General features: G+C 39.5%; 2 protein-coding genes across 4 annotated transcripts in view; both read right to left on the bottom strand.

Annotated features, from left to right (window-relative positions):
• The window catches only part of TANGO2 (transport and golgi organization 2 homolog), a 423,798-nt gene that overhangs the window by 284,432 nt on the left and 120,938 nt on the right, over positions 1-18,428 (bottom strand). The gene's annotated exons all lie outside the window — the stretch shown is intronic.
• On the bottom strand, positions 1,732-18,065 carry COMT (catechol-O-methyltransferase). Of its 3 annotated transcripts, none has more exons than XM_066331432.1 (6): positions 17,865-18,060; positions 16,466-16,518; positions 8,604-8,886; positions 6,592-6,785; positions 5,241-5,372; positions 1,732-2,809 (listed from the first exon to the last, which is right to left on the bottom strand). In XM_066331432.1, exons 3-6 carry the CDS (start codon positions 8,884-8,886, stop codon positions 2,630-2,632), a joined length of 789 nt encoding a protein of 262 aa, XP_066187529.1. In that variant the 5' UTR covers positions 16,466-16,518; positions 17,865-18,060; the 3' UTR covers positions 1,732-2,629. The 3 variants fall into 3 exon arrangements, with proteins under 3 accessions (XP_066187529.1, XP_066187530.1, XP_066187531.1); XM_066331434.1 differs by lacking the exon at positions 1,732-2,809 and adding an exon at positions 2,860-3,739 and having other exon boundaries at positions 17,865-18,065; XM_066331433.1 differs by lacking the exon at positions 16,466-16,518.

The following is an 18,428-nucleotide window of genomic DNA, read 5'->3' as shown; positions in this document are numbered from 1 at the left end:
TTCCCCTTGGGAACTTCCTGTCAGTGGCACACTCTCATGGGCACTCCTTAAACACATGCTCCACATGCACCATTCCATAGACAGTTTGTGCAAGGATAGGTCATGTCTTCTAGCTGTAATAGGCTGATGTTGCAGTAACACTCAGTAGGTTTTAGAACATGTTTGAATTAGAAGATCCACTGTCTGCCTTTTGGTTCTCCCAGAATTCAAAGCGTGACTTTATTTTGAAGAGTGCCCTTTCTCCCTGGGAGATTTCACGTTTATGTGTCAGTGACTCCAGATCGTATTTGCTCAACTGACCAAAAGCCTTTTTTCTAATTGTCAGTCATGCAAACCGAGTCAGGCTTTTTCTTTTCATCGCTTGCCACCAATAATTAAGAGCATTTCAAAAATGTAGTGAAGTGGAAAATTTTTTCTTACATACGGAATTCTGCAAATGTTCTGATAGTACATACATTGTGCTTATTTTTAAAATTTGCCATGTAGGAGATGCTTTCTAATGAATTAAAATACCTTTTTATACTAGAAGGTGGCTGTTTTATTTGCCTCATGTATTACAAATATGTAATTCACTGCTGCACCTTTTGAAATATCCACTCTACAGGTTCCCACCTTTCCTAATTTTTCTTGATAATCTCTTGAACACTAATTTTGGCCATTAACAAGCAGTAGGATTGCATTTTTCTGATCCTCTCTTGTAAAGTGCAGAAGAGTCTACCTGTTTACTCTTACTCATCCTGAGACTGGTTTGCTCATCAGCCTGTGTGATGTTCCCTGCTGGGACAGGAGTGTCTGTTGGGTGCAAAGGTGTTTAGGGATAAACACAAGCGAAACGTCTTTGGACTCAAGGCTTCAGATATACAAAAAATTTTCTGGTCTACCATATGGATCCATATTTTCCAGTTTTCTCTAGAAACTCCTGTACTCTAGTAAATGTGCTTGAAGATTATTTTGCATTGCAAATTTTGCAAAAATTGCTTCCAACCACCTGAAGGACTTGGGTCCATTGATTTGGAGTTGAGCTGAATACCAAGAGGATGTGCTGCTGAGCAGTGTTACAGAACAAATCACTGACTTACAGTATGAGATGGAGGTGTTAGAACTCAGTGTTGGCTCTACACAGAACAGTACAACAGAGTCGACTGAGGCTGCTTCTGCATAATCTAACCCAGTCCGGGAAACAGTGTGTCTTTCTCAATATGACAGAGTTCACTTGTCTGAAAACTCTGATAGTGTTGCCTTCTCTTACGCCTGTGAAATGCACACTTCACAAAGCTGGCTGGGTCACCATGGTTTGCTTGGTCCATTTTTAAACTGACTCTCTTAGGCTGTTCTAGTTTTCTTTTGGTGATCCTCTGCTCCTTACTAGTGTCTTGGAGGTGGATTTTCTGCAGCACACATGCCGGGGGAGGGACCACTACAGTAAGGTGGACTGTACAAGGAAGAAACTAATACCAGGCTTGAAAGAATTCATACTGGGAAAGACAGGAATGGTAATCCTTGATTTTCACTCTGATTTTCAACTGTTGGATCTTTTTGTGGCTGTTACAAGTGTGGAAGCCTCACTTGCAGTAGAGAATTCATTGGAAAAAATGGAAGTCATGCCCCTGCTCTGTTGTTGTTTTTTTTTTTAAATTTATTTATAAATGTCACTGTTGCTGCCTTATATAATCACATGCTAGGAAATGCCACTGGATTTATGCATCGTTCAGATGAGTTAGAGACTTCATATTTGTCCATTCTCCTCTGGACTTTATTTCTGTACAACATCTTAAACATACCCAGCACTTCAGAGTAAGCAGTTTGCCCTGTCCCAAAACAGCATGTACTATGTATGTACAGTATAATGAGGGGATAAACAGCATTTTCTCAAGGTCAAGTACTATCTAGTTTTGTATTTTTTGGGAACGAGTCTGCTCCTTTTGTTACCTGTCTGTTACTGTGTTTATTTTCATCTGTTTACTACTTCAGCTTTCCCTGCCTCTGCGTGGGCAGATTAATAATTTTATTTGTTTGTGTTTCCAAAAGTCTGTTTTGTTTTTCTCATCACTGCATGGGTCTGTCTTCTTTCAGTGTGTGCTCTTGTCTCTCACATAGAGATGATTAACTTTTGCAGTAAATGTGCAAAGAAGTATCTGATCTCACAATAGGAGCCTTCACTTCATCAAGAGGCATGCTAATAATTTAGCAAAAATAGAGCACATGAAATGGTCTTTTATTGCAACATGGATTTTTTTTCAACTCTTGCTAATGATTAATGAGTTTAGCTTGGGGATACAAGTCTTCAGAAGTTTCAGTGTATTTCTCCACTTCACGCTAAACCCAAATTGTGGTTTTTTAAGTTGAGCTCAAAATAACAGACTCTGTTGTTTGATTATGTGTTGGTCAAAGCAAAGCAATGTGCATCACCTTGGGTCTGCCAAGGAAATGTGGAACAATGACACAGACCTGGCTTACTCCATGTTCTGGGTTCTACCTCACCTAAAAAGATCACTAGTGCTTGTTTAATTACAGGCTCCAAAATGAAAAATTAATAAAAAATTTTTAAAAAATGTAAAGTATGGACAAGTTAACCTGTGCAGTTGCATTTACATCATTTGAAACAAAAGTTGGTTGTTAATGACTCTCTTTATCCCAAAAACACAGCCTTCTCCATAGCATCTTCCACTTGCATGTATTCCAGATGAGATGGGTAGTTAGTGCATTGGAAATGGGGGCTCTTGCGGACATAGTTAAGGAAGTCTGGAGCTCCTGGGAAAATGACATTGTCAGCCAGAAGAACTGTGCCCTTCCTCAGCAAGTTGCATTCCTGGAAAGAAGAGAAATGGCTTCATAGTGGCTGTTAAGCAGACATTGGTTTGAATGTAATGTACTTTCATGTTAACCAGGCATACTTGAGTGCCTGCATCCAAAAACCCATTGTGGTACAGGTCTGGGGGATTGAAGAGACTTGAGAGAAGCTGAGTAACTCTGCGGTGCTTTTGGTCATTTGCTGACTTTTTCTGTTTATTAGTAGAACATTAGAGATGCTGATTCTGAAACAGCAAATTAAGTGGAAGCGTGTGGGTTGCTCCTCAGCTTGTTTCCAGCTATGTCTATATGATGAGTAAGGTGGCTTTGTTTTGCCTTATGTTTAAAACCGTTTTTAATATGGTACTGAACTGTAGTAGTAGCTTTTTAAATCACCTGAGAGTAGCATGTACTGCTTTGGCCAGTCTCAGTCAGACTCCAAAATCGCTAAAAGAATGAAAAATTTTCTGCGCTTGTTTTCCTTTCATCTTAAGCAACTTCCTGCCATTTTGTTTGGGATCTGGGCATGAAGCAAGGTTTTTGGACAATGAAGATCTCTCTGACAAATTTCCAGAAGACATAACTAACTTGTAACTGTCACTTCAAGTGCAACGTTCATCCTCAGTACACCTAAAAACCTAATTTTTACTGGTATTTTTTTGTCTAGAAGTTGTTGCTTATCTGGGCTTACCAGCTGTTTTAAAACAAAGTCTGTAGCTAAACCAGCTTGGTTGTTATCCTGTGGTTACAGGCAGTAGCTGTAGCCGAAGCATGGGGTGTTTGTCACTCCCAGTCTAGGAGAGCAGTTCTGTTGATGAGTGTCCTGCAGAAGCCGTTGAGCTCATGGCTCTTGCCTCTGGGGCCTGAACTCCAGTCAGCACAGTAGAAGTGATTTTAGAGCCACGGCAAATACCCTCCAGCCTGTTTCTATTGCACAGCTTACAGAAGCCTGCAAGAGACAACATACTGGATTTTCCACTGGTCATCAGGATTTCAGATGCTCTTTGTGTCTGGCTTATTTGTCTGGACCACTTCCAATATGTACATATTTCATCTGAATATATTCATACTTCAATACCTGACAAAAATACATTTTAGAAAATTTGTGACATCTGAGAAAATCTGAGGATCTTTTCTTTGTCTTTCTCCTCTTAATTTCATGGGAGTTTTTTGCAACTTGGTATCACAGTTGCATCAGACTGACCACTGCCATGGAACAAAACTGTCTGTTTGTTTTGGCTGTGTTGTGAAGGCTAAGTTCCGATAAGGATGCACTGTGGAAAGAGCTCAGTCATCCTTATACAGGCGGTTTAAAAGAAAGCATTCTCTGAGTACAAAATAACTGTAGGGAGGGAACATTTTCTACAGCTACTGCTGTGTAAATTCAATACTAGCTGTTTATAACCTCAAACAAATTTCCTTTTCAAACAGCTTTCTGGAGGACAAGCCTTAAAACTCAAAAACCAGGGGGCCTGAGTCAGAAAATAGTGTTGTAGTCCTTAAGCAGGGGTCAGGAAATATTTGGCAGGCTCTCAATTTAAGAGACAGACTCAAAAAAGTAGATTTATTTGTGAAGAAAATAATTGAAAATTGGCAGTTCCTTAAAAACAGGCAGTTGTAGAACATTTTATCAGTTAGGAGAGTATCTGTATGTGCTCTGTTGGTAAGTACAGATACTGGCAATCTGTTATTTAACACCTGAAAATACCTTCCTATCTAGAAGTCCTCTGCCACTGCCTACTGCTGTTAGAGCTAACTTATTTTGTAATACCCACAGGAATGGTTAAGGCAGCTTAGAAGAAATAAGCATAATTTTTCCACATTTGGGGCTGGACATAGGGTTGGACAGCATTTCCCTAGGAAATGCCTGGCTGGGGCAGTCTGCACTCTTTTTAATGTTGCTTTGCAGCCAGTTAATTAGGTGGAGTGTAAAGACTCCAAGACAAGTCAGAGTCCGTGCTACCATAGCAGTGCTACAGTACATACAGAAAATGGTATTTCATCAAGAGCCTCTGCTGGCACCACAGACCCAGGCAAAAAAAGAGTACTGAGGAAATTAAAGAGGTGGAGGTGGGATATGCAAGTGTCACCCACTCCCAGGATGAGGATGGGCTTTGGGTCCAGTGCCCTGGTTGGTGACCATGCAGACACTCCTAGGGAGTGTAAGACTCTGGCCATGCATTCCTCCAGGTGGGATTTCTATTGCACACCTGTACATTCAAGAAACAGAATGGTTCAGCAGTACTCACTGAGTCTTGAGCTATGTAATGTTGGCAGAGGTCCTTGACAGAAGTTTAGGGTCCTGTCCTTCAGGACCTTTTTCTTGTAAGGCTGCTATTCTGGCTGCCAGCCTTCATTTTACAACAGATAAGTTCCCTCAAGAATAGAGGCCTCACAGACATTAAGGTATTTGCTACTTTACTTTGAAGACTCGGATTGTGCAAACTGACCTGAAGTAGTTTGGTATCTGGTGTGTATCTGTCTTTCCAGTGGTCCAGGAAGACAAAATCCAGAGTATCCACTTCATATTTTTTTTTCAGCTGGGGGATAATTTCCTCTGAAGGGCCTTCTAGGAGTTTTACCTGAAATACAAATCAATCTGATGAACTGCAAACCATTAAGAAAAATCACATACTCCCAACTCATTTTAAATTGTAACCAGACATCAAGGATCATGTTTATAACTCAATATTATGTCAGTTGAATTATTTGGTAGGGTTAGGTTAAATGTACTTTTTTGTCTTTGACAAACCGACTCAGTTATGTTCCAATATACTAATTTAGGTGTTTCGGATTTTGTTGGTTTTAAAATTAACAACAGAAAAAGTGACCTGTTGTTTTTGTTGTATAGTGTGTGTCTTTACTGGAAACATGGATATCTCCTGTTGAAAACAGTGCTTTAAATTACTTCATTTTTGTTACATTTCAGTTGCGTTTTGTAGTCCAAGGGAAGCAAAAAATGCAGAGAACAGGTTAGGTTCGAATAAAGATGGAGGCTACAATATGTAAAATTGATATGGCCAGGAGAGGGAAGAGACAGGACAGAGGCTGTTACATCTTCCTCACAGGTTTATTGGAGTAACTACTGTTCAACTGAAAGCAGCTGCTACACGTGGATTTTTGTTAGGCAAGCACCATATACCATGAGAAAAAGAAGAAAGCGGTAAGGAAATGTCTGGTTTATGACTCATAGCTGATCAGGAGATTAAATCAGATGGGGAAATGCATTTTTAGATGTCACTAATAATTCAGGTTCTCTTCAAGAAGTTAAGAAACACATTAGAAGGTCCCTTGGTGGGACTTAACTCCTCCAGTGTTTCCAGCTCCATTGAAGTGAGTTACCTGCTGAGTAGACAGGCACTTCTCAGGCATGAGTCCCCCAACCAGGGGGTGGATATAGACTGGAAATACCTGCATCTCAACCAGCTATAGAAAGTCAAGACACCTCTGACTGCACAAAACTGAGGTGTGGGTAGCTGTGACCAGCTAGATTTGGGTAAATACTTCTCATTTGAAGTCCATTGCACATAATACAACTGATTCCTGCGAGCTTTGGTAACAAATTGGACTATGGTTCAGCTTTTGTAGTCAGTCTTGACACCAATTTGAACCTTTTAGTTTATATTGAGAAACCCAGTATTATTCTGGCTTTTGGAAATCAATGTAGTTAAGTCCTGCTGTAAGAGGTCAGGCACTGTAACTAAGCATGGAGCTGGTTAAATTTATAAGGCCCATGGGTACAAGAAAAAAAAAATATATAACCAGTTTTGCTGTAGTTGTTACAGCCAGAATGGTATTTACCTTATCTTGTACTCCAGCAAACTCAATCATCTGTTTAGCTATAGCAGCAAATTCTGGGTTGAACTCCACAGTGAGCAGACGAGCTCCTGCCTTCAGCAGCCGAGAAATCCTCACTGCTGAGTAGCCACAGTATGTTCCCAGCTCCAGGGCAACTGATGGATTGGCCTCTTCCACTGTCTTGTCTAGTACTTTACCTGATTAAAATGGGAAAAGATGACCTTTTGGCAAAATCAAACTGGTTCCTATACAGAAGAGCAAGGTAGTGACAAAAAACTTTAAAAATCCATGTACTCAGTTGCTCAGGACATTCAAAAATTAAGAGTTGATGTTAAATTATATACTGTATCCTTTGCAAATCAGCTTGTTATCAAGTTAATCATGGACATTTTAAGTATCAAAGTGCAAACTTTCAATTAAAAGAAATCTTAGTTTCACAATATACAAATCTCTGAGTAAGGAATTCCCTGAATTAACTTATATTCCCTGAATATAACTTATGTAATTCCCTGAATTAACTAACTAATACTGTTAGAAGGGGGAAATGCAGTAATTTTTTCCAATAACTTAATGCAGAAACTGGCCATAACTGTGAAATATATAACTCCAGGATTTTGAGTGTTCATGTTCGTTGCTAATGGTGTATGCTGTAGTCTGATATAAATTTTCTTATTCTAAATACTCATCTTTAGAGGAAAAAAAGCAAGTCCAGTTACAAAGTTGCAAAATACTTGGTTTCACTGCATGAATTTGTGGGATGGGAAACATTGGTCAATTGTTAACAAAAAATGTTCCCAAAAAGAAGTGACAGTGTAATTACTATATTCAGTCCTTACAAAGAAAAAGATTTATTTGTGAGATTTATTTGGGGGAAATTTCCTCCTATTTGTATAGCTAGAAACTGGATAACTAAACTCAAAAAGTAGTGGAAGGGATTTTACTCTAAGCCATGGTCATTAAGGGTGATGTTTAGGAGTGTGATGATGGGGATGAGGCATCTTGAGGCCATTTCACTCTTGAGGCCATGTAGTCACTCTTGAAATCTCAGGGATTAAAGATGCACTAGCTTTGATAGCTCTTACCTGAGGAAAGGCCATCAGAGTAAAACTAGAGTGGAATTATTAAGGATTTAATCACAAATGTTCAAAGTTCAGAGCTGTAAGTATTCCTACTCAGCCATGACCCACTGTTCTGCTGCCCTAAGCACCCCAGTCAGGTATGCTGAGGAGCTACTTTCAAAAACTGTACCCATGTCAGAAGAGCATTTTTATTACAATACTTACAGTTGTATATAACATATTAGCTATGTTAATCCCAGACTAAGCAAATTTCCCCAGAAAGTTCCCAGCAAGAGGTACTTTTGTTTCTAATTCATAAGGGAACATATTAACATTTTGCCATTATAGTTTTTTGAAAAGATTGCTGCTTTCCTGCAGCTATGGAAAAAAACGTTTCTGTTCCCATATTTTTCTTTAGGAGACAGGAACAAGATGTTTTACTTACTAAATAGCAACAATGTCTGATACTGTATGACATGGATAGGATTTCTCACTTCAACAGAAACTTCTCATTTATGCTTGCATTCACAAAATTCATATAGTTAAACATAATTTTGGGCTTTTTTTTTTCCAATTTGCTATTTTGTTATTAAGGATCTGAAAGTATTTAACATAATGAATAATGCCTTAAAGGCATCCTGTGTGTAAAGTGAGGTATAATGCAATCCTAATTTTTTTCCATCAATTGTCACTCTCTGCTTATACACTTGCAACATGCAAGTTGCAGAAATCTGGTGCTGTGACCTTCTGGATGAGTCACTGGATCCCCCTCCTCAAAACCATCTGCATGAGCAGGCACCACTGTTCACAGAACCACTCTGCTGAGCACAGGGCTGTGTGGGCTGGGGGTTTTGCAGCAGCGGCAGCAATGGAAGTCGCCATGTGAATACAATCAGATGTCCTGTACTTTGCTAGTCCTGAAGAATCTTTTCAGATGCTGAGCCCTGATGCAATTACCTTTCTCATCACCCACATTCATGGCCCACTCCTTCTGGGAGCAGTATTTATCTATAGTGTCCACCACACTACAGGGGTCTCCTCGGACTGCATTCTGCAGCACAAAATTTAAAATCCTCTGTTCTTTGCTCTGATTCATGACGAAATTGGTTATTTTCTCCCGGATTATTTCATTCCAGATAAGGGCAGCAGTGCCGTTTTTCCTGATGAGCAACACAACGACCAGCAAAATGAAAAGCAGGATGAAGACAGTGAACAAAGGGACTGAAGAGCTCTCCAGCATCTGGAAGAAAAGAGAAAAACAGCCCAGGGTTAAGGTGGCACAGGAGAGGGCTGTCCTTTTTGTAAATATTGAGCTAAATTACCTACAACATACCGTTCTGAACAGGAACACAGAGAGTTTAATTATGATTGTTTCTGGAGTAGCTGTAAAAGGCTCTCTGTCACTTGGTAATGGATGGTGCTCTGTAGCACTTCCTTTAGAAGCCAATTTTACAGGCAGTCAACAAGTAGCTTTATTTAATGCTCTAGTCCCTTCCCCCACACAGCTGGCACCAAGCATGCCACTGCACGGGGAGCTTCCAGCATCAAATCTCTTCTAGCTCCAATAGAAGCTACAACGTCCTCAAAAATTTTGCCTAAGTCACTCAAGACCAATGACAAAGGGATTATCTCATTCTAGGAGATAACAACATTCTTCCAAATCTCTTCCTACTTGTTCTTGCTTCTCTTTTTTGTTTCTTCAAATATTGTCCCAGAAAAATACTGGTTTTTATGGATGGTCTGACCTATATTCTGTAGTGGGGTTTGGCATAAACACATGGGGAAAATCTATCCCACTATTTAAATTCTGAATCATCATGCAGAACAAATTTTGACTCCAGAAGATGACTGAGTTTCCATGGAGATATGCTCAAGACACAGTGCAGCTGATTTTGTTCACCCATCCTCTTATCTTAGTTGCAGAGTGAGTATGATTTGTTTGGAGCTGTCAAAAGTCTATTTCTTTTGCTTTTAAGCAGCCACCAATGTTAACAGTTACCCTCAATACTTTTCTTCCAAAGTCTGACCTGAGATGTTTCCTTTCAGAGCCTGCCAGTGTCATTAGCACATGAAAATCTTGTTTCTTGGACCTTCTGAATAGTTTTTTCCTAGCTAATATAAGCCTGCTTCATTACTTCAACAGGATCATGAAGGCCTGGATGTCAATTTTTCTTCTTTCCCCTCTGTGCAGTTATAGTTCTGCTGACCAAATTGTCCTGCACCTTTCAAGATGGGATTTCAGCTCACAAAAAATGTTTGACATTATTTCTCCACTGAGAACTTGGATAGAGCTGTGAAAAGATAATTAGTTTAACATAAAATATCTATCTTCAATTGACTGGTCTTTGCTTGACTTTCATGGCTTAGTTGATTGTTATGGTCATTGTTTCTGGATTTGGATTACTAACACAGGTGAGAGATAATTATTCTGAACTCCAGTGAGTGGATGGAGCCCAGAAACCACTTCCTGAGGCCAGCAGGTCTCTGACCTTCCTGCACACCCCTGATTCACTTGTGGCAGTCCAGCTACAGTCAGGTGCCTCTAGGACTGAAGACTGCTGGCATTCAGAATTACTGCAGACCTCTGCCAGACATAATCCTCAGGTTACAGTGGATACTTGGGCATTCTCTGAGCAGACCTTGCCACAGGCTGTTGCTTCAGCACTGGGAACCTGCCAGCATGTTTGGGGCTGCCCTTCAAAGATCTACAACAGGAAGAGTGGATGGGAGCAGCAGGAAGAACTAGGTGGTGTATTTCTGGGGGAACAGCTTTCCTCCTTGATTGCTTACCATTAATAATGAGGTATCTCAAAACAGGGAGAGAAGCCTCTGTAGGCTGACTCAGCCATGCTCCCTGTCCTGCAGGAATGCTTTTCAGACTGAGAATTCTTTTCAGACTGACTGTCTGAATCAAGTACTCAGAGGGATCCACTTTTTGCAGTGCCTCAGATCTTTGCACTTGAATCCCACATAAATGCTACCACATGTAAGAGTGGAGCCCACCTGCCTCCCCAGAGGTTGCTCACAGGTAGAACCAACCTACAGAGTACATGCTGATTTTTCCATTCCGAGATGAGTTCACTTATTTTTGAGGTATCAAGGAATGTTTTTCAACTACTGGGTTTCTTTTATTATTATTATTTCTGTATAACACCCCAGCACCTTCATAAACTGGCAGTATGGGTTGTTCTTAGCAGAACTCCTTCAGGAGGCAATTATCCTGAAAACCACTTTCCAGAGAAGGCACCTTCTAAAAAGAGAGAAATGGACATGTCTTTTTTTTTTTTTTTTTTTTTTTTTGGTAACACAGTTTTTTCAAAGTTTTTCCCTCTTAATTTCTGTCTTCTTAGGTGTGAAAATAAATTTAGTGACAGCAGCAGGCTGTAAAGGCAGTTTGCCAAGAGCAAGTGGCATTGGTGATGGTCATGCACCCAGAGGGAAGAAAGATCTGTACCAAAATAGGTAATTGCTTTCGTATTCTTAGCTGGAAAATATTTGATATTAAAATTAAGTGTGTAATTCAACCAATTTAAAACTACCACTACCTAGGAGACAGTCATATTATGACAGCTTTAGAAAATGCAACAATAATTTCAGCTTTAATGCGGATTCATGAGATTCATTAAGTATGCAATAAAGCTGAACTTGCATACAGTCAGGTTTCCCATAACCACTTATTACAAGGCAGCCACTCTTATTATTTAATGCTTATACTGAGGTTCCAAATACACAGGTTAGCACTGCAACCTCTTCTGTGCGTTAGAAACACCATAATAAAAGAAGCCTTCTCTTTGAAAGCTAAAATTTGAAGTGGAAAATAGTAGGCAAATGAAAAATTCAGTGAGGGAATAAACAGAAAAACTGGAGGGACAACATTATGGGAAAGAATGAATAACATGTATCAGTACATCTGTTTTTGAGAAGACAGAGTTTAAAAGAAAACATATTAAAATTTCATGCTCAAGCCTGTCAAACTACCAGTGAGTCTTTCTAAAGCACTGAGTTATTTTCTTATGCATCTAATCTTACTCATTTTGGCAGATTTCATAAAACCAAATCATAACTTGATAATGCAGCTCAGCAGTTTTCCCTGATGCACACCATAATCAAAGAATCAGCATTTGAATGGGAGTACCTCTGTTTCAGCTTACAGAGATTTAAAGAGATATTTTCAAAGAGAGAAGCAGACACAAAATGTGGGAATCTGCTGCCCCAACTTACCTGCCTGTGGAGATGAAACACCTAAGTCATTCCAATGGCTATAAAAGAAACATCAAGATACTGGCTTGTAGACTTAGGGATACGTTATTATGCCAACAGATGTTATGTTAGGGGATTCAGTATCCCCTTACTATCATCTGATCTTCAGTTTTTCTAAAATCATAAAAATGCCCATGTGCTGGAGCCCAAACCAATACATCCTGTTCTTTATTCTCATGCAGCTGACTCCAGCCATTTCACCAGAGGTTAAAATAAGGATCTTTCAGTAATGCTATTTATCAATCCTTCTGGTAAATTTTCCAACCTCTGGTAAAAAATAATTGCTCTTAGAATTCCCTGACTTAAAAAAAAAAAAAAAAAAAAAAGGCTTAGTACAATTGGTAACATTGATTTTTAAGGTAAGTCCAAGTAACCAGATTGAACTGAGATCTTTTTCAGTATTTCATAAAAACTATATGAAGTTCTCATAACACTGTTATAGGAAGGAGTATGGAAATGTGATGTAAACTACTGATTGCAACTGCTTCTCTGATTCCAAATCAACATCCCTCTGCTAAAAACTGATCTTTATGGAGAAGAAAAGTAAGCATGTGAAAGTAAGCACCCTTAAATGGTCTAAGTTTTCACAAAAGCATATACCCTAGTGAGATTCACACTCAGTGGATTACAGAAGTATCAAATTTGACTATTTACTATTCTGAAGCTTAGTTCACTGCATTATGAGTAATTAACAAGATGTAATTTGCTACAGATGCAAAAATAAGAGATGACAGATATTGAAACACTTGTGAGGTGGAAAACTGCTGGTTAGAACATTTTTCTAATCAAGGTGAATCCTTCAAAGCCTAATTACAGAGCCTCTCATTACAGTTTTAGCTTGTATAAACTGATATTCCTTTGTTTTGTACTAAAAATTAAGTCCTAAACATTATCACAAAAAACCCCCACACTTTCGTACAAAGACAGCACATAAATTAGACTGCTATTCTCCAGGGCTGGAATGAGAATAAACTTTGTGACCCTGAGCCAGGGGACTTACCTGTGAGTCTGATTTTGGCAATGTTTTTCTGATCTGGCCTTGGATGAGCTGTCTTATCTTCCTCTGTGTTGCCACAGGAGTTAAAGTTACTGCTGTGTGTGTAAACTTTCAAGGCATTGTAAAGCTGAATTAATCTTTTTCAGAAAATTCCCTGCTATGAATGCATCAATAACACCTGAGGAAAGGCAGAGTTTTGTCTGCACAGCAAATGCCTATGTGACATTATTATTCTTGAGTTTATGAACAACTGGGAAAATGTGGAGACAAGCAGTGCTTCAAATGCTTTCCTAAAGGGCTTTCAGCCAGCTGACAACTCAGGCCTTTGAGGGAAGATCCAGTCTTTGAGGTACATCCAGTCTTGCTTTAATTTTTCATGCATTTAATCAAACTGCCAAGTACTGGTTGGTTGTTTTAAGAGTTCATTACGAGTCTCCACGCATCCAGACAGTACTTTAAGCATTCTGGTGCTAAAGGGTTTAGAATCTAATTTTGACTTTATTAACCCACATAACCTGGTGAATGGGGAGCACTTGATAAGTTTTTATCATTCAACCTTTTTCAGCTTCTGCTGAAATTATGCCTTTAGACACTGATGCACTGGCATATACAGAGGATTTGCACACTGGAAAGGATATATTAGCTGTTTATGAAGCATTGTGAAAACAAAGAAGAGTCAGCACATTTCCACACATATTTTAACAATGTCCTGCACTGGGCCAGAGGAGATCTGTGCTGTGCTGGGACTGGAGTTTCTGACTCTTAATCTTATGCTGTCTTGAATGAGGCAATATCTATTTTGTGGCATTTTGTTTTTCTTGATGTTTTCCCAGAGCAAGAAAGGCAAAGTATTTTGGTCAGAAAGTCTAAACTAACTTCTGCCAAACATATTGTATCCTGTTGCTGTAGGCAACACAATTCAACAGCTTCATAATTTAGTACATTTGAAGGTCAAAAAATATCTTTTTACCTTCTATTCTTTCATTGCTGTTTATGTATTTTCAAGTGAGTGCAACTGTTCTGTGAAGAATAATCATCATATTGCCAAAAGTGAATAGCTTGTTTCAATGGAAACTTAGTCTGCGAGTTTGACATTCAGATTTTCCACTGACATCATGAAAACAATCTGAACAGACTTTTTATAATTTTTCACTATTTCCTGCCTGAAATCTAGATTCTTCTCTCAGTTTTTTTTTCAAATTACTATAATTTAGCTTCACTGCCATGACTACAAAAATGTCTGTCTTCTATAAAAGCAAAGTTCCGACAATTGTTTTCTGCCTGCATAGCCTTTTGTCTTGTCTTCTTCCCTCTTCTCAGGTTGAAACAAATACAAGTTTCTTCTTACTGAATGAAAGGAAAAGAACAGAAAAGTGCCTAGTGCCTACTTGGGAGCCTCATCAAATAAGCTTCATAAGGCTGTTTAAATCCATTCTGCCTACATAGATTTCAATTAGGATAATTGCAACCCACTTAAAACTCCCTTCCCAGTAGCCATTGTCTAGATGGTATTCAGTGCTATTACCCAGAGCAGGTTTATACAATGGTTATGTGCCCCATGAAGAAATGCAGTGTTTAGAATGAACTGGCCACACAGAGGGGCCTCATCTCCATCCAACAAGCAGGTCCACAGCAATCTGTAGCAATCTAATCCAGACTGACCTAATAAACACACAGCATGATTAAAGCCAGAGTTTGGGATGAGAGAATTCTTCAAGGATAAGAAATGCACTTTATTAGGCCTTAAGCAAAGGCAGCTTTTTAGGAAGAAGACCCTTTTAGGTACTCCTAGGAAGTTAATTTCTGATAGTCCTTCTTCCTACTGGAGCACTCCAGTTGTGTTTGTACTATTTGTACCAGTGTTTCAGACCAGGGTGGCTCAGCAGAACTGTACAAATCCTACCTGGGAGGCAGTGGACTGATGAAAGTAGAAAGTGCTCTGCCCTGACAGCACACTAGGAGCTGGTCTGTGAAAAGTTTTCTAAACTGAGATTTTCATGTTCCCCAGCGGGTAAAATCAAGCTTTTACTGAATGATTTTGCCCCAAATGGAGGTAGGGAGAAAGGGAAGAGCAAAGACCAAAATAGCTAATTGTCCTCAGGACAGACCTATTTCGTAGTCTCTTCCTTTTATCACAGGGCTGAATCCTTAGTGTCCCAAATCCCCACTGTATGTTCCTGCCCTGCTTCCAAGGCTACCAGGCTAATCTACTGTAAATCTGTCTTTCTCCCAGCACAGCTTTCTGCTCTCCACAGGCTGCTTCAGGCTGGGGGGAGTGCTGAAACTTGGTAGTGAGGACACCCACTGAGGGATCTGAAGGATTAGGAAGGAAATCTCTGCTGAAATGATGACTTATTTCTATGAAAATTAACAACTCTAACACGCCAAGCAAGGTGGGATTCACCACAGCACAGCAGGTAACCAAACACTGTGTGGGAAGAAGGAGCCTGAGATGGAGCGAGGTAGGGATTGGTTTCAAATCCTGAGTGAAAGCTGTCCCCAGAAAAGTGCCTGGAATGGGTATAGACAGGCTCTGCCTAGAAATTGCTTTCTGAGAGAGCTTTAGAATGGCCTCACACATTAAGATCTGTTTTCAAGGACTGCTGCCAAAATGACGTTTTTTCAAAATATTCCCAGTCACTTTTAATTCCAGTGATCCTGAAGGAATGCTGAAAGACAACAGTGTGAGACTGGCAGATGTAAACTGGGTACCAGACTGCCGAGAAATATTGCTAAACTTGGGTGGCAAGTTGCTTGCGGTGTTAATGTGATCCAACTCTTTTCTCATTAATGCAAACTAAATCTGTAAATCAGGAAGTTTTTCTTTTGTATTTCAATACTGCAAAGCTGTGCAAATGCATGTGGTTCTGAACCTGAGGGCTTTGTTGGAGAAGCCCATGACTGAGTAAGCAGAAGTGCAGAGAAAAAGTAAAGGTTGTTTAAGGTTGTTCACAGAGTTCATCAGTATGACGTAGTTGACAGCATTGATAAACATGAGTTTGTTTGTAAAGCACAGAAGGTAAAAAATATCCATTATGGGCACCAGAAGGATACTCTATAAGCACCATCAGGGCTAGCAAGCAAAAGTACTCGCTTTTTGTCTCTTCTTCAGAGATATTTTGCAGTAGCAGAACTCCTTCTTGAGAATGAAAACCTCCATAAAATACATCTGCAGCAAAACACTTACAAGAGCAGCTATTCAGCCAAATGTGACTGAACTGACGCTTAACTTGCATTCAGCTTCTTTGTGAATACAAATGAATACCAAATTCCAGCATACTTTTAGCCATAAATTAAATTTTCAATTTAGTCAGGGTTATCTCATCTCACTTCTTTCAGCTGTCAAGATTTACAATACAGTACAAATACATTACACACAAATATGTCCTACTCTTTCTCTGTGAAAGCTGTTGCTGCCCACGGACTGGCTTCCTGACAATGAGTGCCAGTCAGAATGTGGAAAACACCACTCCTTTCATAAGCACCACTGTTTAAAATAGTGACATTATCTAAAATAACACATCATGTCAAGCCTGACAGATAAGAAAATATAAATATGTACCTTTCTTAGTATAGCAGAAGCTGTTCCCTCCGATCTTTTCCTGTGCTGGTCTCCTGTGGATTTTACAGAATAAGAGTCCAAGAGCCTGCAGTATTCAGTCACTTTCGATCACATCACAGGAATAGCTTATCAGTTCTGTTACACAGACTCTAAAAGGAGCGGTGTCCTTCTCCCCAACTCCTCCTTTCACACATCCTGCGCTCCTTAAAGGTGCTCGGTGCTCTAATAACCGTAGAGAAAGCTATTCATCTGTCCCCTAACGACAGTGCTCTTGTTACTTAGTTACAGCACAGTGAATGCTGACAAAGTCAGGTATGAGCCAAATCTGTGCTCAGTGTAAATGCAATGTGTTCAATCAAGCAACTTCAGGAATGAATTTGGCCCAAGGGATTTAGTTCTTTTTTCAGCTCAGACATGGGAGGCTACAGCCAGAGCAGAATTGGTAGGAATAAGACCTAGGCATGCAAGTTAAATATAGAATGCTGCTGGAGGCAGGCGAGGTATGTATAGCAAATGGCTTAATAGCAACTACAGGAGGAGCTGCAATCAATACATTATAAATAGCACATTTGAATTTCTGTGGCTTCTAGCTGGAAAAATCTTCTGCTACAAACAGCTCTAAGATAAAATAAGAGGCTTATTCTAACAAACCTTTTTCTTGGGTTGCCTGTCTATACTGTTTCATACGAGGCGGGAACAATAAAATCCAGCTGCAATTTTATTGCACCATCAAAGAAAATCAGAAGAAAAACAAAAAACCCAAACACAATGGTCAGAGTTCTCTCCTGTATTCTCACTGCAAAACTTAGACCTAGTCAGCAAGTGTTTGAAGCTGAAGCCTAGAAACTTTTTAAAGACTTAAGGAATGTGTTTGTACCAAGTGTGGCAGAAACAGGAGCTGAAGTTCTGAGAACTTCAGGCCTTGTCAAGTGATTGGGGAGGCCCTTGAAAGAATTAGGGACCACCTGAGAGCATGACAAGAGAAAACCAAATAATTCTAAGCAGATTAATTGAATAAAGAATTGTGGGGAAAAATAGGTGGGTGAAGACTGAAGTGTTTCTAGTAGCTCTAAACAAAACACAACTAAGACCCTGCAATACAGCACAGTCCCCAATGTCAATACAGAGTAACTTTGAACTATCCCTTCCATGTATAACAGGGCTTTAACTTTACAAATATTTTCTTATAATCAAGACATCGAGCACAACAAAGAATGAAATAAGCAATACTGCAGTCCAGCTTCACTGACACTAATTTCCTGTCTGGTCAAAAGCTGGTTATGTCTGCACAATCCCTGATGCCTCCCACACTTTAAATTAGCAGAGAATTTATTTTTTTTTTACTGCTGGGCTGTGGAGAAAAGAGTTTAAAAAGGTAAATCTTACTCTAAGCACTGACCTTGTGTAAGTATACAGCTGCTCTTTGGAGAAGTCCTTGCAGTTAACTACAGCTAGTTGTGGGTGGTGTCAGCTCAGCTTCTGCTTAGCAGCACAATTTAGTGCCAAAACTTCCCAGATTGAGCAACATCCCATGACAACACTTCTAAAAGTCTTCTAACTTGGAGCTGAATTATATTCTTCAGGCTCGAAGCATGGGAGGAGCAAACTTGCTTCTGCCTGCCCACAGCTGCTTACTTGTGTGATAAAAGCTATGCTTGCAAGTAACCCTTGCTGTTGTCTACGTATTTCATTACATAAGTAAAAATGGTGAATGGCAATAACTGCAAATTAGACAAAGCTGGAGGTTCAGTTGGTTAAGCCACACAAACTGTGTGATAATGTCTATAAATTGCTTTCAAGTTAATAGAAAATTGAAATCTTGTACTATGTTATGAGGTATTTTCTTCCCCAAGAGAAGTTTCTTTGCTAGACTGATAGACATTGGTTTATGCCTCTCTCTAATTTACCTGTTAGCCCAACACATGGTCATATAAGTATGGATATTTTTGCAAGTTTTTACTAA

The sequence above is a fragment of the Sylvia atricapilla genome, chromosome 17, assembly GCF_009819655.1.
Source record: "Sylvia atricapilla isolate bSylAtr1 chromosome 17, bSylAtr1.pri, whole genome shotgun sequence".
NCBI lineage: Eukaryota > Metazoa > Chordata > Aves > Passeriformes > Sylviidae > Sylvia > Sylvia atricapilla.
This window is presented reverse-complemented; position numbering and strand designations above follow the sequence as displayed.

Coding starts and splice junctions, on each gene's coding strand:
- COMT (XM_066331432.1), bottom strand. CDS start 8,886: ATGCTGGAGAGCTCTTCAGTCCCTTTGTTCACTGTCTTCATCCTGCTT. Junction 6,786..8,603: donor GAATGTGGGTGATGAGAAAG/GTAATTGCATCA, acceptor CATTTTAATCAG/GTAAAGTACTAGACAAGACA. Junction 2,810..5,240: donor CAGATACCAAACTACTTCAG/GTCAGTTTGCAC, acceptor TCTTCTTTCCAG/GAATGCAACTTGCTGAGGAA.